This window comes from Zonotrichia albicollis, chromosome 8 (assembly GCF_047830755.1).
Source record: "Zonotrichia albicollis isolate bZonAlb1 chromosome 8, bZonAlb1.hap1, whole genome shotgun sequence".
Lineage (NCBI taxonomy): Eukaryota > Metazoa > Chordata > Aves > Passeriformes > Passerellidae > Zonotrichia > Zonotrichia albicollis.
In genome coordinates, this window is record NC_133826.1 from 23,500,421 (window position 1) to 23,526,193 (window position 25,773).

Sequence of the window (25,773 nt, forward strand, 5' to 3'; positions counted from 1 at the left end):
CCCTGTGCTGCCCCTATGACGGCCACGGGCTGTCCCTGTGCTGGCCTTCTCCCTGTGCTGCACTGTGCTGGCCCAGCTGTCCCTGTCCCTGTGCAGTCCCGGTGCTATCCCTGTCCCTGTGATGTCTCTATGCGGTCCCTGTCCCCGTGCTGTCCCTGTCCCTGTGCAGTCCCGGTGCTGTCCCTGTCCCCGTGCTGTCCCTGTCCCCGCGCTGTCCCGGTGTGGCTGGCGCTCCCGGAGCCCGGCATTGCGGCGGGCAGCCCCGGGGGCGGCGCGGGGCCCTGCGGGCGCGGCGCGGGGCGGGCTGAGGGAGCGCCGCCCCTTCCTGCGCGAGCCATGGCACTGCAGGGGGCGCTGTGTCGCGTGGCCGCGGCCTGGGGTGGGCGGTGAGTGCGGGCTGGGGGCGCCGGACCGGCACCGGGAATGGCACCGGGAATGGCAATGGGATAGGGACCGGGGCACGGATAGAGATAGGGATCGGGACCGGAACTGGGATCGGGACAAAGACACGGTCTGGAGCGAGGACTGGGATCGGCACTGGGAGTGCGACAGGGATAAGGATCGGGACCGGGATCTGGACTGGTATCGGTATCGGGACAAGGACTGGGACAGGGATCGGGACCGGGACCACGACTGGGATTAGGGTTGAGACAGGGACGGGAACCGGGACAGGGACGAGAATCGGGGTCGGAACAAGGACCGGGTCCGGGATCGGGACTGGGAGAGGGACAGGGATCAGGATCAGGATGAGGGCCGGGCTCGAGATGAGAATGAGGATGAGGACAGGGATCAGCATGAGGATGAGGGCAGGGCTCGGGATGAGGATGAGGGCAGGGATCAGGATCAGGATGAGGACAAGGATCGGGATCACGATGAGGGCCGGGCTCGAGATGAGAATGAGGATGAGGACAGGGATAGGGATGAGGATGAGGGCCGGCTCGGGATCAGGATGAGGGCCGGGCTCGGGATCAGCATGAGGGCCGGGCTCGGGATCAGGATGAGGGCCGGCTCGGGATGAGGATGAGGACAGGGATCAGCATGAGGATGAGGGCCGGCTCGGGATGAGGATGAGGGCCGGCTCGGGATGACGATGAGGGCCGGGCTCGGGCGCGGGGCGGGTGCGGGGGGCCGGGCCCGCGGGTGCCACCCGTGTGCGTGTGGCTGTGGCCGGCGGCGCGGAGCGGTTCCCGTGTAACGGCCCCGGGGCCGGGCTGTTCCTGCCGCAGCCATCCCGCTGCTCCCCGGCCCTGCGGGCACACGAGAAGCGGGCTGGCTGCACATGCTGCAGCTCAAGGGAACCACCATGGCGCAGTCAGTGAACTACCGAAACGAAACAGGGCAATGTGGCCATCCTTTGAAAGCTCGAAGATCTGACTGTCATTTCTTTTTAGCTATAGAATGGGGAACAGACAGACGGCTTGTGTAGGATTGTCGTGTGGTGCTACCGTGAATCAAATACAGGTAGCATTATTTATGTTGCTTTTACTGATTTTCAGCATTTATAAAAGCCAATTACTCCAAACCTTTTCTTATTTACACAAAGAAATACTGTAAATAGTTCTGCCTGTTGAACCTGTTCCTATGTTCATCATGGTTATCAAGCCATGCTGGCAGTTTTGTTTATCCACAGCCCTGGAACCTGATCTTCCTAGGCTGCACCCATTTTATGCGTTTTTTTAGACCTCTACTCAAATTCAGTGTTACCATCAGCATCAGGGATAGAACCTTGTAAAATTACTGATATAAAGTAAAGTTAAATATTTTGGAAGTTATGGGTCTTATAAATTTACTGATAGTTAATGATAGCCTGAAATCCCCTTGAATTTACAGTGAAGTGATAAGGGTGTATCTTCCAGCCACTGCTTTTGGTCACTGTGCTTGCCACTGGCACATCCCAAGTGCCTTATGGACAGAGAAAACTGTCCCAAACAATTTAGGGGGATGCAGGGAGCTGGGCAGACTGCAGAGCAGAGTTTACCACACACTCCACCATCCCTTTGCTGGTTTGGAGCCAGATGCAGGTCAAACCTGCTTTCAGAGGTGCCAGCAGAGATTTTCCTGTGTTTGTTACTCTAACAGCAGCTTTTTAACCTGTGTACTACTTTCAGGAGTGTTCAACAGTGTTCTGAGTGCATTGGCTTGAAGCTCACTGAGTTTTAACTTTCTTTTGAGCACACAGGACATTATTTCACGCAACTGTGTGGTGATTTTCTCTAAAACAACATGCTCATACTGCAGTATGATAAAAAACCTCTTTAAGGGTCTGAATGTGAGTTACACAGCTGTGGAACTGGACCTAAATAGAAATGGAAAGCAGTTCCAAGACATTCTGGAACAGATGACTGGTGGCAGAACAGTGAGTATATCCTCTTATACTTAATAAGTAACAGCTTGGGCTACACACATCCCTCTTGGGTTATATCCATAGCAAGTTCTTAAGTTCTTGTTTTGAGACAGGTAAATTTGGGATACAAGCTCCTAAATTAAATGCTGCAGGAGGTCTCTTCTTGTATAACCCTTCTGGCTCTTCCTCACAGCTGATCTTTGCCCTACTGACACTGAAATAATTGAAGTATCAAAGCCATTTTTCATTAGTATGTTTAAACCATTGTTTAACAACTTTATTTTATTTTACATAGTCTCACTTGACTCAATTATTGGAATTTATTACAATCACCCACTCAGTAGCTTCACCCCACTTTTGAGGGGCACATGAAGTTTCCCATCTCTGTAAATATTATGGACAAGTATGGGTTGTACACTAATATTATACACACATCTAGAAGAACATAGTGATTGTGTGTACTGGAGTCCACATGGGCTTGCTTGAGTGTTTACCTTTTTCCCAAGTTGTAACTAATGCAACTTTTGTTTTCTTGATAGGTCCCAAGAGTGTTTATCAATGGGACTTGTGTTGGAGGTGCAACAGATGCTCAAAGGCTTCATGAGGAAGGCAAACTGCTTCCTTTAATTAATCAGTGCAAATCGAAGCAACCTTGCTGAGCAACCACCTCTAGCTTCGTCTTCCTTTGTATGAACAGAGTTTCAGATGAAATCAGAAGATCACAGACACAGCATGAGCTGCACTCAACAACCTCAAACCATGGCTTTCTGAATTACAGATCACTCTTGACAGACTTTATGGCTTTGGTGAATTACTTGGTGTCCTTGCCTCAGCTTTCCCACAAGCCCAATGGTCATTAGCAAACATTCTGTAACTCTTGGGGCTCTTAGTGAGACAGTGATGTCACTTCATGGTGATTACATCCTGCTCCAGGGAAGCCCAGGCTCTGCTAAAAGAATCCTGTGGGTTTTGCTGCACATTAGTTTGCTTTCTAGCTTTGTCTCAATAAATTGTCAATTTTATTTTATGGTTTCTTTAAATATAATTATTCTGTGTCAAACTGAAGTGTAAAGCAAACCCAGTTTGTAGTGATAGTGGTGTGTGCATGTCTGCCTCTCCTGTACGCCAGTGCCTGATCACCCAGCCCCCAAATCGTGTGTCCAATGGAACAGAAAAGGGAATAAAGACTCTGGCAGCTTTAGAGAGTGGCAGCTTTCATCTTTGCTCTGCACTCTGAGGGATCAGCCTGCACTGCCATTCAGGAATGGCTTCCAGGGGGCCAGGCAGCTCGGGCACTCAGCTGCACACTGTGGTACAACTGATCCAACAGCAGCATGGAACATAACAGCAAGGGAAGCAGGTCTAATATGCATAGAGTTTATTTAGTACTTAAATTCTACAGCCAGAATGCAGTTTACTAGCCATTTTAACTTTCAGTTAAATGTCTAACAGAAATGACTAAAATTCCATAGTTTCAGTACAATGTACATCCAAAGCCAGACCAGGCAATGCCAAGACTCTTGGTTATTTCAAAGTAGTTCATATGCAAGTAGAAAATTATATCCCACTCTTCAGTTAAAGGGACCATTGCACAACTAAAGGTGCACATATTAGAATAAAAACATTAGTCAATTAATTTTTACTCACTTTTTGTCAATTAAGAATCCTGTTATTTCCATTGCTTTCAGCACTGCATGTACCTAAACTACTTTTTCCCTCAAGGAAAAAAAAAAATCAATCTTTAATTCCAGCTAACTAGGACAGCAAGAATATCACTTAAACTTGACAGCTTCATTTTTGTGATGCAGGTTTGAACTCAGTTTAAACTGCATCATTTGTAGAAAGTCTTTAGTATGCAATTGTCTGCATTGTGCATCTTTAATATGTAATCAGCTAATTCAACACACTGACCTTGTTTCATTTTAATTATTGCAGTTTCCTGTGTGGTGCTAGGACACAGTCATCAAGGTAAACACACAGATGTGCATCTCTCTCTGAATTTACACTTAATAAAGCAATTTATTTTGCACATACAGTCATATAAGAATACCAAGTATTCTTATGCTCTGTGTACAATTCTTCAGCCAGTGATGTTTTTACCAGAAGCTTAACAACAATTTTGTCCCCAAAGCTGATAAACCCATCACGTAAAAATAACAACAATAGTATGCAAAGGAATTTTTCAAAGACCTTTTCATTTTGTTCCCTGTTTAGAGGCTTGTTTTTTTAACCAGTAGTCTAAAGTAACCCTTTGAGTTCCAAGTTGTGGAAGTCCCAGGGCATTGTCACTTAAGGCAAATTCTCTTGCAGCCATTGAAATAAGCTGTGCCTGTAGATGCAAGTGAGTGCCCCATCATTAAACAGGATCTAGCTTAAGGCACCCAAAGGGTTAATTATGTTTCTTTTTAACCATATTAAGGCTCCCCATCCAAACAGTTTTTTTCATTGTGTACAATTTCACAGAAAGTAGCAGCAAGACAGTGCCTTTGTTACTGGATGGCACAAAGCCATGTTATGCTTAAGTTAATTAAACATGATATGGCAGTTAAAGTGTGGTTCTAATCTGGGGGGGGGGGGAACACCCAACCAAAATTAAGAACCTCAAGAATAGTCATTAAAAATTTCCATCTTTTTCCCCTAGCATTGTCTCCAAGACAAAGTTGTTTCTCTTAAAATATGCTTGTCCTGGGATCTAAATATTGAAATTAATCCAGTAGAAGATCTGGATACCTGCTTATCCATCTTAACTCCCAAGCTTCTAAGAAGCAGAAGAAGCTGGAAACAAACACTGAATTATTTAATGAAGCACACAGAGCTGTGAATGTGCACATGTGTTGCTTCTTAAATACAGAATTATTTTTAAGGATTAGAACTGCACTTTTACAGGAGAATGAAAAGACATTTTATTTGTAACTAGTTGTGCTTAACTCTTAAGCTGGTAGCATTAGGAAAACAGCTACTTATATTCATTATTTGTTAATGAAGCATTTGTAAAAGTTCTTAACATACCACATATATATGCAAATATATATACATTTAAACTTAAATTCAGAATGCAGAAATACCTAAAGAAACCACACTTTGCAGTATCAGAATCATAAATCCAGATATGTAAGCACACATATTTAAAGACACCACACCTTCTGCTGAAATTAGCTTATCCGTTATGATTTCCCTCAGGGCAGCATATCCATAAAACACTGTCCTGGTCAGTGTTTCACCTTTTCCCCAGAACTCTTGCTCAGCCATTTGCACACCCCCCAGTGTCACGGTAAGATGAAATCTCTACCAGCAAGAAAGTCATTATAGCAGCTGCTTACAGCAGCCTTTCTGTGCACTGCAAACAACTGCAGACAGCAAAATAAACCTAGAAACTGGTGGAATTTCATAGAAACTAAATAAAAGGGTTAAAAGCACAAGAAACTCATGATTCAAACACAAATGATTCTTTACTTAGGTTTACTTCTATAGCCTATTCTTTCAAGACTTTCTCTTGTCAATATTGCAAAGAAATTGCCTGTTTATCCAGAATATTAATTTTAAAGTTTTCATAATTCTGCATGACAGCAGCTTGATACTATTTAAAAGAATGAAAAGTTTCAAATTACTGAAGTACTTCTAGAAAAAAACTTTACATTTGAAGAGCCAATTGTAATTGTTACTTTTTTCAAATAAAGCCATTCACAGGCAGATGATGGATTTTTGTAATAAACAAAGTATACTTTTGTAACTGATTTTTACACTCAGTTTTACCAAAAATCTGACAGATACAACAAATTAGCTATTTTGTAAGAGATTTATATAATTAAAGAATAGCAAAAAGTATTCATTATTAGAAACATGAAATACTATGCCATCAGTTCTGGGGCAGGGAGCTAAGCAAGCACACTCAAGTGACAGCAAGAAGGCAGAAGAATAGAGGCAAAAATAAAAGAAAAAGGAATGGATGAGAGCTTGTGAAAAAAGATTCAAGTATAGGTCTGAGGTGACAAGACAGGAAAGGAGAAAAATAACCAACACTAACAGAGAAAAGGGGACAGCAAAAGAAGAAGAAACAAAATAAATGGAACCAAAACAAAAGCCTCTGTTCCTGTGAGCTCAGGACAGGGTAAGCAGTATTTGCAACGCAGACAAAGATCTTCCTAGTGTTTTTACAGTCAGAGCCATTATTAAAATACATTTCCCAAACTGGTGGTGTGTTTTTAAGCCAAGAATATACTTTGTTGAACAGCCTTTTAAAGGCATACTCGTCTATGGGCATCAGTTAACAACAGCAATGTGAAAAACCAGCATAAACCTCCTGAAGACTTGTGTTTGACAAACAGGTTTAACAGTGGTTTTCAGCAGCAAGGTATTTTAGTGCCAGTTATTAGCAGCCCTCACACAGTGGGCATTTAGACTGGCCCTGCTGACCTCAGAACTACACCTACCCTCAGACATCTTTTTGAAACAGAGGACTGCAATCTAATTCTACAAGCACCTCAAACTCTCCTACTCCTTGCTCCAGGTCTAAAATTCCTGACACGAAATTCTATTTCTTGGTAAAACTATTACTGTCATTATTGAATGTATTACTCAATGCTGATGAGATCACTGCGTTATTTTTAAAAACTCGAGAGCCTCCTGCCCTCTCCATGTCATTTATTGTGTCCCTTCCAAGAAGAAACCTGACCCTGGATGTTCACTCCTCACAAGAGGATGTTTCACTTCTGCTGTGCTTCCAACCACAACATGCTTTTCTTCTTTCTTAAAGCTAAAGTAAACACATTACAGTGTTCAATACCATAGTCTAAGCTCCAGAATTGTCAAGGGGGTCACAGAGAAATGGCAGTCAAACTGAAACCAGTAACTGTTAGCAATCAGGAAACCAGGAAAACCTGCATTTTTAGGAAACATGCATTTCCCTGGTCTACAGCTGCACTCTGCATTTAGACCTTTTCTCATTCAGCATTTTGAATAAAATTAACTAGCTTTAAACTTGTCCCTGCTCAATGCTTACTGGTAAACTGCAGTGCACAATTATAGTCCCTTTTCTGCTTTTCCAGTCAGTGTTCCTCCAGTGCAATGACCACTACTGATTTGAAAGTCTCCTTTTTGGTGAAAGAGTAGGTTGTTTATTGTACACTGAACTGAAGCTTAAGTGTATCAATTTTGTCTTAACTTACTTTTTAAATTCTTTTTCAAGCATTACAGTAATTATTACCTCTTTACATGTCTAGAGTTGTTTCGGGAATTATCAGTTTAGTAACTAAAGACTAGATGCTGTCCCCTAAAATTCAGTGTATGGGCAGATAAAAAATATCCAGTCTATGGACAAGGAATTTGCAGCATCATTCTTCTATGCCCCTTAATAGAAGAGAATAGCAAAACCAGAAAGAAACTCCCAGAAAGAAAGGTCCACATAGTACAAAATTGCAGCTGTCAGCATTTACTTCAGTTTCCCCTCCCTGTGCAAATCCTGAAGGAGGAGCAGACGGCAACGTGGTCTGACCAGTGCTGGTTTTACATCTCATAAACCACTGACCAGGTTTTCAGTCCAGAGTTACTATACATGTTCAGGAGCACATTCTGTACCCCAGCAGGGATGACAACCTTTTATCATTGCTTACAACTATTCAGTGCCCACAGGTACAGGGACCTACAGTTTCTATCACTCCTACTGAAAAGTTCATCTTTACCTCCACACTCTAGTTCAAGGAACTGCATTTTCAACTGGACTGCTTCCAAAGATGTAACACCACTATAACCATACATTCAATCTGTTAGTAACTACTCTAATTTTTATTTGCAATAAATTTACTTGAAAGTTACTTGAAACACCTGTTTTAAGTTTTCATTTTATATTTAGTCCAAAATACTTCCTATTACTTCACAAATACTACTGCAAATAAGAAAAAGTACTTGCAAAAGATACTCATCTATCAGTTATTCTTGACATCTCTAGCTTAGAAGGAAACACTCAATCAGATGTTTGACTATTGTGTCATTTAAAATGCATTACTACCAAACCCATCCCAAAACATCAGTGCATTTACTGGAAATAATTATTAATATGTATTGAGCAAATGAGCTTACTCCCCATACTCATGGTGTTTGTTTAGATACTAAAAATGATATGCAATTTTTCATGAGAAATGGCTGATTTTCTTTTTGCAAACCCCAAAGTGCTGTGTCTCAGCTTTTGTAGGAACACTTGGTTTGTTCTAGAACTCACCTGAGGAGCTGGTGGCAGTCCTGTGTCCCCAAGCATTCTGTGAGAGCAGTGAGAATTCAGGAGTGACTTACATTCATGCTGGCTGAAAGGCAACACTCTACCCAGCAGCTCTGTCAGCCCTGCTCCATGTCAGGAAAGGCTTCCCTCTCTGGATTCATTATGCATTAAGGGAGAGTGGAAGGAAGTAGCAGAATACCTTCAGTAACATGTTACATCCTATTTTAGCACCAAAAGAGATATCCCAGCTACACAATGCAAGCTTGGAATTTATCATCAATAGGAATGAGGCATAATGACAAGTGTTACAAGTACCAAAGGTATAGTAGGAACTTCAATTTTACATTTAAAAGCTTGGGTTTTAGGCAAAAAAATATGGTATGATGTGTCATTTACCACTATGGGTAAAGATGATATTTTTATAAATCATAATTATTTTCAAATTAACATAAAATTTGCTGTTTAAAACAGTCTGTATTAGCTTAAAAGAGGCTGAAATATCTATGTTTTAGAGGAAGTTTTTAAAGCATCACTAAAAAACCTTTCAGATCTTGTAAGATTGATCTACTAAAGAGATCTTTTAACTTCCCCCCTATACACATAGAAAACACAGAATTAAATACATATACACACAAACTGCTATCAGTTTCTGTTCCAAAGTGGTAGAATACTCACTGGCTTTCTCCTTGTCACACTCTTACAATGAGACTAAAAATAAAAAATTAAGAATCCAGTTTCAATCACTTCCTAAACATGATTTTGTGAACATGAAGGAGGCAACTGTACAGTTCATAAAAGTTTTTAAGAATTGGTCACTATAAACTGGAGGTAGTTTTGAAATATGTTAGCTTGAATTAATTGATGAAATCAGAAGTAACACTAACCTACAAAAAGATTTTTAAAAATGAAGCACTCTCCTGTTAGGAAGATTGTTTCTGAGTCATTGAATACATTCTTCTGAAAAAAAAAAATGTAGCTTTTGTTTCTGGTTGCTCCCACTCAGCTTTGCTGAGCAGGCCAAGACACATGCACTTGTTATCTTGCTCACTGAAGGTGTGCTGATGCTTCTTGAAGTTGTGACAAGGACTGAATGTGACATCCCAGTCATTTCCAAGGTCTTTTTCTACTAAAAACAGTTTTAGAACTCCCTGTAAAGTATTTTTAATTCTAAACTAGTGCTTCTGAAATGGTATTGTGCAGAAACTGCCCCCCAATTTACCTAAAGAGATATTTCCTCCTGAAAACCCAGATGATAATCCAGAGAGAAAAAGATTAGCATGAGCTCTTGCACTTTCAGTTTTAGCAGTATAAAATGTCCCTGGGTAACTTACACTGTATCACAGTCACATGGTCTCAATACATACCAGAAAAAACTTCTTTTGTAGATTTTAACCATAGCCATGGAAACCACTGAACATTACTAACACTTAAAATACAAAGATTTAAAAAAGCCCAAAGAAAATTCTCTCTCAATGAAGCTGCTGGTAAACTGCCATTATTAAAAATACTAAGCCCATTTGCTTCCAGCTCCATTCTAGAAGTAATTAATGAATTTATTCTTGCAAATAAGCATTCCACAGCAATGGGGGAAATTAAAAATCTCTCCATATTTATAGTCTACTATAAATGAAATTAAATTATACACTATGTAACCCTGTAACCCCTTTTAGCAAACTTCTCACTGTTATTCTAAATTGTGTGCAACAGGAAAAATAAAAAAAGAGATTCCTCATCTGCTTTTCTTGTTTTCCCTTCACAAAAAGTTAATAAAAATCACAAAACCATGAGGGTTGGAAAAGAGCTCTTAAGATCGAGTCCAAGCATCAACCCAACACTGCCAGGTCCACCACAGAGCCAGGTCCCTAAGCACCAAACCCACGTGGTTTTGGGAAGGAGATTGCAGCACCTCCCTGGGCAGCCTGCTCCAATTCTTGGCTGCAAACAGGATTTGAGGTTCAGCCACACCAGTGCCAAGCCAAAGAAGCCCTGCCCTGCTCCTGCTGCCCCTCTTTCTGATGCCAGCCAGGATGCCCCTGGCCTTGCTGCCCAGCTGGGCACAGCTGGCTCCTGTTCACCCACTCCTGACCAGCACCCCCTTTTCCACGGGGCAACTTCCCAGCCACTCTGCCCCAGCCTGGAGCATGACTGGGATTGCTGTGACCCAAAGGCAGGACCCAGCACTTGGGCCCACACTCAATCCATGGCCCCAGCCTGTCCAGATCCCTCTGCAGAGCCTTCCTGCCCTCCAGCAGATCAACTCAGCCTGGTGCCATCTGCAAACTGAGGGTGCTTTTGATCCCCTTGTCCAAACCAGCCATAAAGATACCGAGCAGGACTGGCCCCAACAGGGAGCCCTGGCGAGCACCACTGGTGGCCAGCCAGCAGCAGGATGTGACTCAGGCACCACCACTCTGTGGTGGTTCAGCCATCCAGCCAGTTTTTCAGTCAGCAAACAGTGCACCTGTCCAAGCCACAGGCTCCTATCTTGTCAGACAGGAGAGAAACAGTGTCCAAGGCTCTGCTGAAGCCCAGGCAGCCACAGCCTCAGCCTCCACCTCAGCCACCAGGGAGGTCACCATTCATAGCAGGAGATCAGGTTGGTCAGGCAGAACCTGCCTTTCACAAAGCCATGCTGGCTGGGCCTGGTCCCTGGCTGTCCTGCACATGCTGTGGGATCCAGATGTTCCACGTCCCTCCCTGGCACTGAGGGCAGGCTGACAGGCCTGTGGCTTCCTGCATCCTCCTTCCAATGGGTGTCACACTGGCCAACCTCCAGGCATCCTGAGACCTCCCTGGTTAGCCAGGACTGATAATAAATGGTGGAGAGCAGCTTGGGTGGATTCCATCAGACTCCAGGGACCTTTGAACACTTAAGTGGAGGAGTAGGTCACTGTTTCCTCCTGAATTACAGGGCCCTCATTTTGTTCCTTGTCTCTCAGTCTTCCCAACGACAGCTGGTCTGACTATTAAAGACTGAGGCAAAGAAGGCATCAAGCACCTCAGCCTTTTTCCCATCCTTTGTGGCAATGGTTCTCCTCACCTGCAATAAAGGATGGAGATTCTCTCCTTGGCTCTCCTTTTGTGGCTGATGTATTTGTAAAAACACTTTTTATTATTTATTTCAGCAGTGGCCAAATTAATTTCTAGCTGGGGTTTCACTTTCCCAACCTTCCTGCATAATCTAACAACATCCCTGTAGTCCTCAAGAGCATCCTGCCTCTTTTCCAAAGGTCTTTTTTCCCTGAGTTCCAGTGACAGCTCCCTGTTCAACGAGGCCAGTCTTCTTCCCCACTGGCTCATCTCTCAGCACATGGGACAGCCTGCTCCTCCTTTTTTAAGATCCTTGAACAATGTCCAGCCTTTCTGCACCGCTTTCCATTCAGGAGTGTTTGCAAGGGACTTTGTCAGTCCTAAAAGGCGAAGGTCTGAACTCTGGGGCTCCTCATCTCCCTCTACACCCTCCTCAGTGACTCCAAAGTGGTGCTCAGGGCCCTGGAGGTGACCACCTGCTCCTGAAGTCCTGGGGGACAGGAAGCTGGACATCCTGCAGTACAGCCCTGCTCCTGGGGCTGATGGAGGCAGCACATCCTCAGCAGGTGCTGGGCCTGCTGCTGCAGAGGGGGTACCTGCAGCAGACGAACTCCAAAGTCCATGAGGAGCTGGACAGCACTGTGGTCCTCTTCACTTACCCTGCTGAGGAGGTGGATGTGGCCAAGATGGTGTCTGGGCTGACTCCAGCACTGGTGGAGAGCAGGAGCAGGGTCCAGCATGCTGACACAAAGTGTTTGCTGTGGTGGTGTTTCCTTGGGCCCAGGCAAAACCACCCTTCTCCTCAAGGCAGTGGATGCTGTGGAGCTTGAGGACAACAGGGATGGGGTGATTGATGTGCTGCAGGCCAGGCTGGCCAGGAAGACTTTGGTGAAGCTCAGGGAGCAAGGGTTTGTGAAGTACACTGTGGTCCTGCCACCAGCCCATCATAACAGGGGGTCCTGTTCACCCCTGGGACAGATCCAGAGTGGCTGGTGCTGGCCCACAGCACTCAGAGCACAGTTCCTGTGGTTATCACACCAAAGATTATGCCCTCTGGAGCTCCAGCTCACATAAAGCCCAGGCTGGTCAGGGAATGAATCCAACTAGAGTTTGAGTGTGTGTACAGGAATAAACCAACTGCCTTGGGAAAAGGAGGGTGCTGGATACCAGGAAGGTGGCTGAGGAGTGGAGATGCCTTTCTAAAGGAGCATGGAGCAGGGCTACAGCTGTGCTGCAGGACTCTGAAGGGCGATGTGACTGCACTGCCAGCCATTACCAAGAGTGTCCAAATACACAGTGTGCTGCTGCATGGCACCAAGTCCCAGGGTGACAGCGGTGACATGTGGCTGCCACCTCCAATGGCAGAGGGATCGCTGGCTACTGACAGTTTGACACCAGAGATGCCAGCACTGAGTTTCTCTGTTAGATTTGCATGAGACTGAAGTTCTGTTTCAACCTTACAAACACCTTAGTGAGAAGCTCTAGTCAGAGATGCTTGAAGTGCCACCACCTCCTGTAACATTCTGATATGTATACAATATGCCATGAGCTAATAAAGTATATTTGGCTGGGAGTTCCCAGGGTGAAGTCTGTTGCCAGCAATGGACCCACTGGGAAGAGCAGATGCCTACAAATGTTAAATCAGATCCAAAGTGAAGTTTCTAAGAACATCCAAAGCTCCTGTGTCGAAGCCACAGATATCCAACATGCCTCTGTCGTCCGGGTCTGCGATCGTGAAACCGTGGGAAGTCATCCCACAAACCACCAGCTTTGCAGGAATGCCCATTTTCTAGAGAGAGGAGAGCAAAAAATATCAGAAAACACATCTAGAATAAAAAATGTGCACATATGCAGTAATTTAAATATGCCAGAGGGCCAAATCTCACTTGCATAGGCACTGTCTGAAGAGGAATGCAAGAATCAGAACTGCAGGGTGCCTGTCAGCACTGGAATGGCAGCTAACCTCAACTAAGGAAACCAAGCTACAGACTTCTGGTATTCATTTCAACAGGGTGGAAACTATGTAATGATTCAAGTCCATACACCCATGCCTGACAAACACATTTTTGGTAGTTTCAAAAATAGTTTATTTAAAGCATAAAGGATTGTTTGCTGAATAAATAAGGGTTTCCAATAGCAATGTGCTTGGAGAAGGTATTTTTCCCTGTTCTATTGTAATATTAGGAAGCTGTACAGCTTAGAGCAGTCCCTTTAAAATACAATAGGCTTTCTTCACAAGATACTGTCACCTCATCCTCCTGACACTTGTCTTTAGTACTTCATTGAAACATTCTGACATCTACCGCAGACATCATAGTTGAACTTAGTCCTGAGAGTCAAACATGATCCTGTAACAACTATAAAAACTTACCCCATCAATTACATATATAATTTAGAAATTCATGCAGTCCCTGAGTAACAAAATTTCATGAACATTGGAGCACACCAAGCACGGCAGGCTAATTACAAATCCTCTTAGCAATTCTGTGGTTTTAAATACACACAATTACTGCTATATGTGCACTAGTTCTGCCTAACTGCAGGATTGATAAGTTTTTAACAATATATAATTATTTACTGAAGAAAGCCACACCCAGTCCAATCTCGAAAAGATTTTTAGAGCTGATACTTACTTTGTACAGTATTTATTAATCATAAACAGTCAGAAGCAATTTACCTCTCTGTACTCTCTAAGGGCCACTGCAGGAGGAGTATTCCCAGCCAAGGTCTCATTATCAGTAAATACAATGAAGACATCAGCAGCTGTCTGAGTTTTTTGAGCCCATATCATTGGAAGGGAACAATCAGTGGTACCCACTGGAATCTTATGGAGAAAAAAATAAATATACATGGAACACATTAATACAGAAATTAACAAACCATGGGAAAATTTCTTTTGATGTAAGCTTCATGTCTTACAATTACTACACAAAGAGGCTTCTTTGTTAAACTTGTGCATTTTATCTCAGCTTGTCCAAGATTTTTTTTTGTTTGAATTTTTTTAAGCATTCTTTTCAAGCTAACTCATCATGACATAGCACTGACATTCTAAATTGCAATGTTTAATATCCAGCAAATGAAATAATGACGTTTGCTGGGCTTTCTCTAATTAAAATGCACCAAAAAAATCCAATCTTGTACTAGAGCTATACAGATTAAACAAGGTAGTAGGATTGATGACAAAGAAAATACAATGTAACTGCTGAGACTTTTTTTACATACTTCATACATTTTCACTAAAACTTGAGGTAAGGTCATGTCAGCCGTCACGGGACATGGGACCATTTCATGTGAAAAGGCAACAATTTGGGAATCCTTCTCAGTCCGTGCCACAACCTGAGAAAGAGGGAGAAAAGAGTGAAAATAATGCAGTTACATTACTCTGAATTTTTCATGTCTGAACTGAGCTATTCCCTACCACACAGCATGACAAATGCTTTTGTATTGAAATCATCATGGCTGCTCATAAACAGTAATGGTTCACTCTACACTTTAAATATTCTGTAAATAAATATTCTGTAAATAAACACTGCAAAAAGAGCTGAACAACTGCTCTAATTACTGTAACCAAAGATACTTCCATTTTCTTCCCTCCCCTCTGACATAAAACCTTGACCATTTTTAAGGGCCAACAAAAGTTCAACTCCTCTGCATAAAAGAATACAACACAAGAAGCTTTAGAATGCTAAACTGAGAGGAAAGTAATTGTGAGTAAAGGCCACATTGACAACTCAAACAGATATAAGAATTATCCCAACATTTCTTAATCTACTCCGTATATTTCTATGAATGCTTCTGAAAAACTTAAAATGTGTAAGATAAAGTTATCATTTTTTTACTTATAGTAAGCCATTTTATTATGGCTAAGATAAGTGAAAAACCTGCCCTGACCAACTTCTTCAAACTGATATTTCTGAATATGGTTGCTAGGAGCCTTCAGCAGTGAGGCACAAGGTCACACCTTCTGTACCCAAAAAATATTATATGTGAGTTTCCTCTTGATTTCTAACCAGCTTTAGAGCACCTTTCAAAAAAGCAATTCAAGCTGAAAACAGTTATAAATAAAAGAAATTTAAAGCCTCACCATACACATTACTGCTGCAACCATGCTGGCATTGAGCACACTGCCCAAAACCTTTTGTGTCATTGATGCACTAACATCAACTGCAACTACAATGCGTTTTCCTGTTGGTTCCACTGTCTGAAAAAATAAAAGACAAAAATATCATAGGTACACATAATTTATATATTCATTTCTTCTTCTGCTTTCACTCCTAAAGAGGGCATTTTTTCCTCTTTCTGGGTAACATCAGGACAGTGCTGTTGCCAAAGTTTCAGAATTGTTACCCACCCCAGGATCTGTTCTTGATAAGCTTTCAGAAAACACAGAACTCTTAAAAAGCTTAACAAATTTGAGAACTATTATTACCTTGAAAGCTTTGTAAAATGAGGCATCTAAAGCTTCTAAAATGTCTTGATCAGGACGCCACCAAAGCTTCCCTCGGTTTCCATGTCCAGCTTTATAGGTTTCTAATGCAACCAAAATATGGAAGGGATGTATTCTACCCTACGGGCAGAAATCAAAAACAAGGACATGAAAACTTCACCTCCTTAAAAAACGTAACAAACTAAAAAGAAATTAAAATAAGTTCCTGCTACAAAAAATCTCAGGTTTAGTATACGGTTACTTGAAATTTGTTAAACCTAACGAGTTCATGCAGTTACACAGCTGTTGGATGAACTGATGAACTGTTGTGGGTTACTGACAATGGACCCCACTCCCTCTCAAGAATCCTCTAATTAACACCAAATGGGATGCCATCGCCAGAATTCTGGTAACATTTTGCAGCTCTATGATTGTCCAAAGCTATTTTCCATCACAGGCTTACAGTAAAACAAAGTCCCTGCCCAGCTGAAGAGAAAGGAGTCCGAGCAAGGAAAAGAACCAACTTAAAACTAACTTTATACAAGATACATTAACACTGGGCAATAAATTATTTTTGGAACATAGCATTCATTTTTCTCATGCTATAAAACACTCCAAACTTTTTTTTTTTGCTTTCCATATATAAACTTAACTTATATAACCATATGGACATTTTGTTATCTTTATCCAAAAGGGGCGTCTCAGTCCTTAATCACTGCCAGCATCAAAACTCAGTGAATCTGAGTGCTTGTGCATGGTCTATCTTCCACCAAGGTATTGCACCATGGTCTTTGCCCTCCCTTCTCCAGGAAGGAACCAGAGAAAAGGAACGGCAATAGGATGGGGGGAAAAGGACTTTTGTTGTTGTGTTAAACTCAGCTCTGGTGCTGAAGAATTTCAGTGTCCTGATTTTCATCTTCCCAGCTCACAAAACCGCTGCTCAAGACAGTCATCGTCTCTACCTTAGACTAAATTCCTGAAAATGTTATTCTCTCTTTGGAGAACCCTTTTTTCCCCTCTTACTTTCCTTCCACTTGGATGGACAATAAAGCAATCAGAAAAGAGGAATGTCCCCTTGCCCATCTTGTTTTACCCCTCAGCTACTGTGCTATTTTCTTAACTCACTTAAAAACTATAAGACTCAGAAGAAATTGATGAACCCAACTAGCACAGCTTGCCACAACCCTTACTTAAGAAAAGATCCAATAGCTGCCAGTACACTTATTTTATCTGAATGTTTCAGAAAGCAGGTGGGGAATCAAATGAGAAATTATAAACAGAAGTTTTAAAATAAAGTTGCAGGCATTAAACTGCAGTTTTTAAATAGAATATACTAACATAACTAAACATTAAAAATTAAAATCCACAAGGGCTGGCACTGATTATGAAGTTCTCACCTTTTTTAGCAGTTTCTCATTTCTCAGTTTTTCACATACTATTGCCACTTCTGAACCTCGTGGTTCAAGCACTGAATTTGCTGTCAGCTTTCCTAAGTTTCTCAACAATACAGAAATAGGCATTTCCTTGAGTAATGCCTTCCAAACCTATGATGAAAGAGAAGGGAAACACGGAAAGATGAGATTCTCAAAGCACAAGAATTGTTAGCTGTACATTGAATGAGTCTATTTTAAAATAAATGTACAAATTATATTAAAGTCGTAATTATTTTAAATTAACTATTTGGGTAAACAACTTGAAAAACAGTGTAAGGGCTATTTTGAAAAGAAATCTAGACTTAAGACTCTGAACAGCATTACTCACTGTAGAGAATTCATACTTCTAAGGAGAATTTGACTAAGGAAGTTACCTACCTCTTTAGATTTCAGATGGTTTGTCAGGAGGTGCTCTCTAACTAGACCATACTCCTCTATCAAATGAATAACTTCCAATTCATCTTTTGTGCGTTTGACTTTCTCCACAGCCTCCAGATACTTCAAGAGTTTTTCAGTCTCAGCAGAAACTGCTTTCTCTTTATAAGCTTCTTGGACATCTTTCCAGCCCTTGGTAATATACTTAGTGACTATAGCAATTCCTGATGGAAAAGAAAACCATTTCTCAAGCAGGATTACCATCTGTATACTGGATTTTATCATTCTAGCATGCAAATCAATTAGCAGGTTTCATTCTCAGACCTACCAAACACCTACTGAAAAGGTCAGCCACACACAATTTAGAGCAATACTTTTAATTACTGTATTCACCTCCTTAGAAGTAAGGAGCTTCATGTATTTGCTACATTGCCCACAGAAGCTGTGGCTGCCCCATCCCTGGAAGTGTCCAAGACAAGGCTGGATGGAGCTCTCAGCAGCCTGGGCTAGTGGGAGGTGTCCTCCCCATGGCAGAAGGATTGGTACTGGATCATCCTCATGGTCCCTCCCAACCCAAACAATTCTATTATTTTAAGATTTGAAGTCAACAGATCTTCCCACATAACAAAAAAGGGTTATTTCATCATTTGTAACCAAATAGGAACAAAATGAGGGAGTTATTTTGTCTTCCCTTGGCATATGAAAGAAAATAACAAACAAACCCTGTTTACCTTGAAGATAAACAGGTCTGGTATTTGATAGGATCACCCACATTTTTAAGATGCAATTCACAGGATATCCTCACTAAGAGGATACAGCCTGTTTACCTTGAAGGTCTGTTTTTTTATATGATTACCCACATTTTTAAGACAGGATATTCTCACTAAGAATTCATCTACAATGGAACTCAAGTTTCCAAAAATACTTCCACAGTAAATATAAAAGGTTTAAAACACAGTATTTTCAGGTAGATAAAAATTTATTACCTTCACTGGCAGGTTTTAGGTGGGACAACCTCAGAAGATCTTTATGAGACCAACCACTTCTTTGCTTATATTTTGTAACTGCTAAAGCAAGAGCCATGCCATTCTTTCCATTGTACCAATCTGCAACAGCTTTCCTCAGAGCACGGCCCCACATGCCACATTTCATGCCCTCCTTCAGATCTTTTTTAAACTGGATGAAAGTAAAGAGATGGGTTGGTATGCAACACACCTCGGGGACAGCTTTAAACGCCGCTTGTTTTGTTTTGGCATCAGAGCACTGCGAGCAAACGGCGAGGGCAAAGAGAAGGGGCTCCTGTTTTGCCGCTCTGCCCTCTTGACTAAAGGCTTTGATTTCTTCCACAACTTGGCAGCCTCTGCCCTCTTCAATGAGCCTCAGCAAAGCTTCGGCGTTCTCAAAGCCCAGCTTGTGCTCCTTGACGTGGTAGGCGCTGCCCTCGGAGCCGAAGCACAGGAAGTGCTGCAGCCGGGTGCTGTCCGTGAGGTCCCAGGCGGCACCGCCGGGCCCCGGCGCCTCGCTCGGGGGCTGCGCTGGGCTCTGCTCCGCCTGCATCCTCCGCACCGCCAGGCTCTGCTGCAACAGCAACACCTCTCATTAGCAACTGCGCTTCACTGCTCTTTCAGCAAAGTAAACACACGGGGTCTATGAGCTTGTCATCTTAAGCTTTCATTAATGAATTTAAGTACACTCCAAGTGTCCGGTAATACACATCACTTAGGTGAAAAGAAACAAAAAACTCTCTAAGTTATAATAGTGACTAACTTACTTCTTAAAAACTAACTCAGAAACTATTTAACCCCAGTAAGTGGCACACAAAAACCACCTGGTCTCGGGGTCTTTCTGGCTCACTGCGACCCTGGGAATGTTAAAAGTCTCTTTTCCCAGCCCGAGCGCTTGAAGAATGAGTCAGAGCTCTTCAGTTCTCAGTCTCAAGGTTGTTTACTGCATCTTATCTATAAAAAAATTTTCTCCTGCCCTGCCGAGGTCTGTCCTGCAGGACAGTTCCAGGCACACTGTGTAGGGGGATAGAATATAAGCAAATAAAGGTAGTATAGAAAGTAATTTTACTCCCTAAAGAGTTGCAGCTGGGTCAATGATTAAAGCTTAGGAGCAGGCCTGATGTTAACAGGCCACAGCGGTAGCCAATAAGAAGAGTGTTATAAAAGAGTGGATTGGTTGGCTGAGGGAAGAATTGGACTCAGTTGGCTGCTGTGAGGACAAGGAAGAGTCGGTGCCTGGAGGAGCTGCCTACGAGAAACGTCAAGGAGGTATGAGACTCTAGCAATATGGAACCTTTGCAATATAATCACAACAACATTGCCTGCCCCCAGGAAGGCGTTATGTCTTTATACTAAAAACCATGTGTACAATATTTACAGTAACTTTCCAATACCTATCATCTATGTTAGACAGTGAGCTTCTACTCTAAACCAATCTAAGTCTTTCAGAGCAAAGCAATTTATTATCCTCTTATCAGAAGAAATGAACTTCTTCCCACCTTGAAGGAAGAAGTTAGGATTAAGAGGAAGAAGTTGACACAGACCAGATAGAATCCTGTGTTTGAATAGAATTTATGTATCGTACATGAATATGCAACAGGTCACTGTTTTTATGCATCCCTTTTTGGGCCCATGCTGCCCAGAAAAAGGTACCTGGACATCCCTAACTCTTTGTCCTTATTGTCTCATATTGTCCTAATTCAATTTGTCCAAATTATTATTACTCTAATTGTATTACTATTTTTATAACCATTTTATTACTATTAAACTTTTAAAAACAAGTGGTTGGCATTTTTCACATATATTGCATCACTTTCTTAGGTAGATTGTTATATTGCAGACTAAATGGCTCAAAATTCAGATCTTGCACTGCTCTGTTTTGCTTAAGAATTGCTAATACCAACCAACTGAAGAAAAATGGGGCTAAAATGAACAACTAAGATATGGAAAAACTGTTTAATTGGAAGACTTTGTGAGAGTTTATAGGTGTAGGTTTCAGTGACTAACCAGCTCAAGAACAAATTATCTTTGCTACAGGCTCAAATAGTCCGCTGCTCCAAGTGAGATCCAAGAAAACAGGACATTTTGGATTCTGTACTGCTTTACACTTGAAGGTAAGAAGCAAAAATCAGCACAAAAACTCACAATCATTCAGGTCTTTCTATTTATACACTCCTGAGCTGCAAGAGAGCTGTAATATTTGTAGGGCAACACCCCTGCTCTTACTCGGAGAACATCTAGCACAGCAAAAATCAAGCCAGGACATTTAAAATGAAGCAAATACAGGTGAAATGAAATTAGCAGGGTAAAGTTAAGAAAATTCTTCATCACCACTACTTCCAAAACATTAATAGTGCAATAATAAATTTAGTTTACTCATTTCTCACCAAACAAGAAAATTACACTGAACACCACCAAGCGCTCCTACTGAAAGCCAAAAAGTCAGAACCATTAAAACAATCCATCAAACTGCATATAAATCTTGAAATACAGGGACTGAAGTCTGAGCTTACACAAATGGCATTTCAAACATTTTCAGTTTTCAAGAATTGAAGATATCTCTTTTTGACTTTTTTTGCTTATTCAGAGAGTGAAGACAAAAGCCATTTTGCTCCCTTTACCAGGACAAGGTAGCACAAACAAATGTCACTAATGTAGACAGAGGGTTTCTCCCTCCCAGTTTCAGTAAGTAACACTCTGATTTACAAACAACTTCCCTACTTCTTTGACAGAGAATTTCCCCTTTTCTGCAAGCAACTTGAAATGCACCTTTCCTCTGATTTTGCTTATCTGCATTAATCTGCACCCAGAATTAAACAGCCATCATCAGTGCTCCCATTACACTCTACAAACTGATAAAATCATAAAAATAGAAGCCACATGCTGGCACCTGGTTTAAGAAAGCAACTTTCATTGGAAATCAATAAGAAATATTTTCATTGTATTATTTAGAGCATTGGTGTTCAGCTAAAATTATATATTCTAAGCATGTTTCCTGCCAAACCTACTTAAATACACATCATGTTGAACTGACTTTTCCCCTGACATCTGAAGCATGCAAATACACTGAAAATAACAAGGGTGGTATTCCCCTTCCATGAATACCAGATCAGAACTTTTTCATGTCTAAAGACATTTTATTTCAATCCAGTTCCATTAGCTCATTTCATTACACAGTCAATAATGTTTCATAAAAAACACAGAAAACCCAAATAAAAATCTTGAAATCACAGTAAGCATCCATTTAGTTATCAGAAAAAATGGCACATGAAAGATACTGAGAAACACCATTATCTTAAAGGAAAAATAAGAATGGGAAGCATAAAGGATCACCCATGGACAACAAGATGTCCATGTGTATAAAATACTGAGAATGATTTCTTGCTGTAGCTTTCATAGAGGGAAACTTGTAGAGGGTATTTGTAGAGAGGAAACTCTTATGGATATTAACAATGGATAATTTTTATGTCTGCTTTTGTATGGACCAGGCTATTCATGGACTCACAACACTGGCAAGAGGCATACACCTGCATCCATATAATTGACACAAACCCATAATAAAAAAGATGGTTTCAAATAGTTTTTCTGACACTTAGCTTCTTAATTTCCTTTCTTAGGAAACAAAGCAACCCAGATTCTGTTAGAATTTCCAACAACTGTCTAACATAAATTGTAAATTCTTAAAAATAAACCTGTATTTTAAAAATTACTTTTGAAACCAACAATAGCTGATGCAAACCACCAATCTCACTACTAAACAGTCACAGTAAAAGTATCAGATTTACATTTCACCAGAGTTACTGGAAAAGCACTTACAGTTGAGGTGCTCAACTCATTTTTAACTCTGTATTACATCCCAGCCTCAAAAGTTCCCAAAGCTTTTCCCTTCCTTGGACCCATCTGTCTCCTCTGCCCAGACCTAAAGCTGATTTAATACCTGTACCACAGAGGCAACTTTACCCTAACAGGTGGATAAATGCAGATGCTCACTTAACATGTGCTCTGCTCTAAGCCTACTCTTCACCTGCTGAGCTGCAGTTGGTAACTTGAATATAAAACACCTGTGGAGGATTTATCAACAATATTCTGGCTCCACAAGCACTTTCATTTTCTGAACTACAGGAATGCAAACAGCAATTCTTAAAAGTCCCAGACTAGGATTTTTATAACAAAAATTGCTAAACTAAACTCCATGGCTGTTCACCATTATTAATGAAAGAGAAAACCCACTATATTTCAGCTGCCATAGATATGTGTAAGTAAAATATGACTTTGACTGCTCTGAAACAGTCTGTACACGTGGAGTAGTAAGTCAATATTTGTATGTTGCTGTACCATAGCATGATTCAGTTCTTTAAGTTGACATTTGTTAAGTTCCATGACTTTTCCAACTTGTCCTAGCTTTCCTAAGAAATACAATGTCTGACAAGTTTCACGGATGGATGAAAAAAAACATGCAAAGTATAAAGCTTTAACAGAACTACAGATTATCATTTTAGTTCTTAAGTTTAACTGCTACATTAACAACTAATGACACTTTGTAGTAAAATCTCATGGAATTAAACTTTGAAACAGTCTGGTCTTTCATGACCAAAAAAGCATTAACATTTTGAAGAGAACTTCTCAAATTGCTTTTGAATACTTTAAAACCACATATACTTCAATCTACGAGAAACTGAATTCTGCTTCTCTGTCCTTTAAATTCTGTATAAGCATTAACCTGCAGACTATAAGGAACGTCTTCTAGTTAATTGAGCGGACAGACCACAACCATCACACTGAGTTACATTGTTGTAACAAATCAGACTTGTGCTACAGCTCTGACCACATAGTTCTCATACTTCAGGAAATAAGCACCTCCACGTCAGCCGGGATGCCAGGAGAACACCTCCCAAACCATGGATGGAGTGGTGGACAGGAGCACGGCAGACATCCCATTATAGGAACCACATACCAGCCCACGCATTTCTACTGCAGAATTTGCAAGAGGCTGTCCGCTTTAAAAAACGTACTGACTGGGGGGCCAAGGCAGCTTAGCTGACGTAGGGCAGAATTAGGAGATCGAAGCACCTAAAGCGGATATCGGCGAGCTGCGATGGCAGCTGTCAGTCTCCATAAAGACGATAAACACGCGTGACGGGAGGACGCGTAAAGCCGGAGACCCGCCCGGGAACGCCCCGCGGGCCCCTCACGGCCCGGGGCCCTCCGGAGCTGCCCCCCGGCCTCTCCGCATTGCCCCGCACCCCCGGGGCCGGCCCAGGAACCCCGCATCCCGCTCCCCTGCAGCCCGGGGAGCGCCACTTGCCTGCGAGGCCGCGGCCCGGGCGGGGCCGGGCGGTGGCGCAGCGCCGGGGGCCGCGGGGCGATGAGCCGGGGAGGCACCGGGGACACCGAGCGGCGGCCGGGCCGCTGCGGGCGTGCAGGGGGCGGGCAGGGCAGTCCCGCTCCGGCCGCCGGGGATCCGCGTCTCCCGCTCCAGCCCCGCCCGCCGCGCCCCGACAGCATCGCCAGGACCCGGATGGGGCCGCGCCCCCCGCGCGGTGCCCGGATGGAGCCATGCTCGGGCCCGGCCCCGCTCCCCGCCGCGCCGCCCGAGGGCCCCGCGGCCGCCGGCCGCCCCCGAGGCGCCCCGGAGCGCGTCCCCGAGGCGCGGCGCGGCCCTCCCGCGGCCGGGGCGGTGCCGCCCGCGCCCGCAGCTGCCCCGGATCCAGTCCCGCTCGCCGCTTCCTGCGGCCGCCCCGCCTCTCCATGGCGGTGCCCGGCGCGGGTCCTGCCGGGAAGGGAGCGGCGCGGCTCGGCCTCGCAGCCTGAGCGGCGGCAGCGCCGCCATGTCCGGGGGCAGCAGCGCCGGCGAGTGGTGCCTCATGGAGAGCGACCCGGGCGTATTCACCGAGCTCATCAAGGGCTTCGGTGAGCGTCGAGCGGGGCCGGGCAGGGGTTGGGGCTCCGCGGGGCTGTTCCCGCACCGCTGGGTGCGAGCCCGCTGTCCCTGCCGGGCAGTGAGGGCATGCGGGGCTCGGTTGCTGCAGGGCCGGGAAGGGGCTGGGACGCGCTGCCGGCGGCGAACGCGGCTCCCGTGGTGTGCCCGGCCCGGCCCGGCCGCCTGCGGGCACCGCCGAGCCCGGCCCCAGCGCGGCCTGTGCGGCCCGGCCCGGCCCGCGCCCGGCACCTGCTGCTCTGCGGCGGGACGGCTCGGCAGGGACTGCGCGGAGCCACAGCGCCCTTGGGCTTGGAAAGGGCTGCTCAGATCATCGGGGCCAAGCTACGACCCAGCATCACCTTGTGAGCCAGACCGGGACACTGAGTGCCATGTCCAGTCTTTCCTTAAACACCTCCAGGGCAGTGACTCCATCACTTCCCTGGACAGCCCATTCTAATGTCTCATCAGCCCTTTGAAAAAACTCCTCCGAATGTCCAAACTGAACTTCCCTGGGACGGTGTTCGGGTTACAGAGCCCCAGGACTGAGGACATTCAGAGAAAGGGCTGTGCCTAGGCTGAGCTGTGGGGCGTAGTAGTGGCTGGGTAGCCTGTAAGCAGCTGCTTGGCCTTCTAGAATGCTAAATTTTGTGTTGAATTGCATTTAAAATATTTGGTGAATATATGGTTATTACAGCAGCCAGGTTATTCTCAGCCAAAGAACCAAAATTATTTTATTCCACATTTCATTGATTCATACTTTGTTGTGTCTTCTTCTCAGAAACAAAGTCCAGACATGCTTCTTTTACGTTTTTATTTAACTAATAAATGAAGTTTCCACATAGTAAATATTTGAACCTTTTGGGCTGTGTATTATGCAAATGTCTTGCTTGAACATACAGCATTTTTGGTCTACTACCATAGATGTTTGTCTGGAGGCAGATGTTTAAAGTTCTGCTTTGGGCTTGCTGATAATGCCTTTATAAACAGTGTTGTTTTCACTTAAGCAAAGGACATGAAGTGATCAGAGATA

At 43.3% G+C, this 25,773-nt stretch overlaps 2 protein-coding genes and 1 long non-coding RNA gene across 5 annotated transcripts; 2 read left to right on the forward strand and 1 right to left on the reverse strand.

The window, feature by feature from the left end:
* GLRX2 (glutaredoxin 2) lies at positions 1-3,371 on the forward strand. Its single transcript, XM_074546282.1, has 4 exons — positions 1-386; positions 1,392-1,461; positions 2,180-2,356; positions 2,884-3,371. The coding sequence occupies exons 1-4, from the start codon at positions 16-18 to the stop codon at positions 3,001-3,003; spliced, it is 738 nt and encodes a 245-aa protein (XP_074402383.1). The 5' UTR covers positions 1-15; the 3' UTR covers positions 3,004-3,371.
* On the reverse strand, positions 2,177-24,935 carry RO60 (Ro60, Y RNA binding protein). 3 transcript variants are annotated; one of them, XM_074546274.1, is made up of 9 exons: positions 24,129-24,935; positions 18,806-19,394; positions 17,823-18,043; positions 17,409-17,555; positions 16,015-16,152; positions 15,670-15,786; positions 14,808-14,921; positions 14,263-14,409; positions 2,177-13,374 (listed from the first exon to the last, which is right to left on the reverse strand). In XM_074546274.1, the coding sequence occupies exons 1-9, from the start codon at positions 24,720-24,722 to the stop codon at positions 13,222-13,224; spliced, it is 2,220 nt and encodes a 739-aa protein (XP_074402375.1). In that variant the 5' UTR covers positions 24,723-24,935; the 3' UTR covers positions 2,177-13,221. The 3 variants fall into 3 exon arrangements, 2 of the variants coding, with proteins under 2 accessions (XP_074402375.1, XP_074402374.1); XM_074546273.1 differs by having other exon boundaries at positions 18,806-19,397; XR_012581400.1 differs by having other exon boundaries at positions 13,236-13,374; positions 14,815-14,921; positions 18,806-19,397; positions 24,129-24,743.
* LOC141729864 (uncharacterized) lies at positions 20,018-23,358 on the forward strand. The gene is made up of 3 exons (XR_012581419.1): positions 20,018-20,092; positions 20,861-20,937; positions 22,312-23,358. It is a non-coding gene; the product is annotated as an uncharacterized LOC141729864 (long non-coding RNA).
* Positions 24,936-25,773: the final 838 nt, after the last annotated feature.

Bases quoted from the DNA above. Each gene is read 5' to 3' on its own strand.
- GLRX2 (XM_074546282.1), top strand. From the start codon at position 16: ATGACGGCCACGGGCTGTCCCTGTGCTGGCCTTCTCCCTGTGCTGCAC. The intron at 387-1,391 runs GTGAGTGCGGGC...ATTTCTTTTTAG, and splicing joins GCCGCGGCCTGGGGTGGGCG to CTATAGAATGGGGAACAGAC. The intron at 1,462-2,179 runs GTAGCATTATTT...TTGAGCACACAG, and splicing joins CTACCGTGAATCAAATACAG to GACATTATTTCACGCAACTG.
- RO60 (XM_074546273.1), bottom strand. From the start codon at position 24,722: ATGAGCTCGGTGAATACGCCCGGGTCGCTCTCCATGAGGCACCACTCG. The intron at 18,044-18,805 runs GTAATAAATTTT...CTTTTCCATCAG, and splicing joins CCTAAAACCTGCCAGTGAAG to GAATTGCTATAGTCACTAAG. The intron at 13,375-14,262 runs GTAAATTGCTTC...TCCTCTCTCTAG, and splicing joins CCCTTAGAGAGTACAGAGAG to AAAATGGGCATTCCTGCAAA.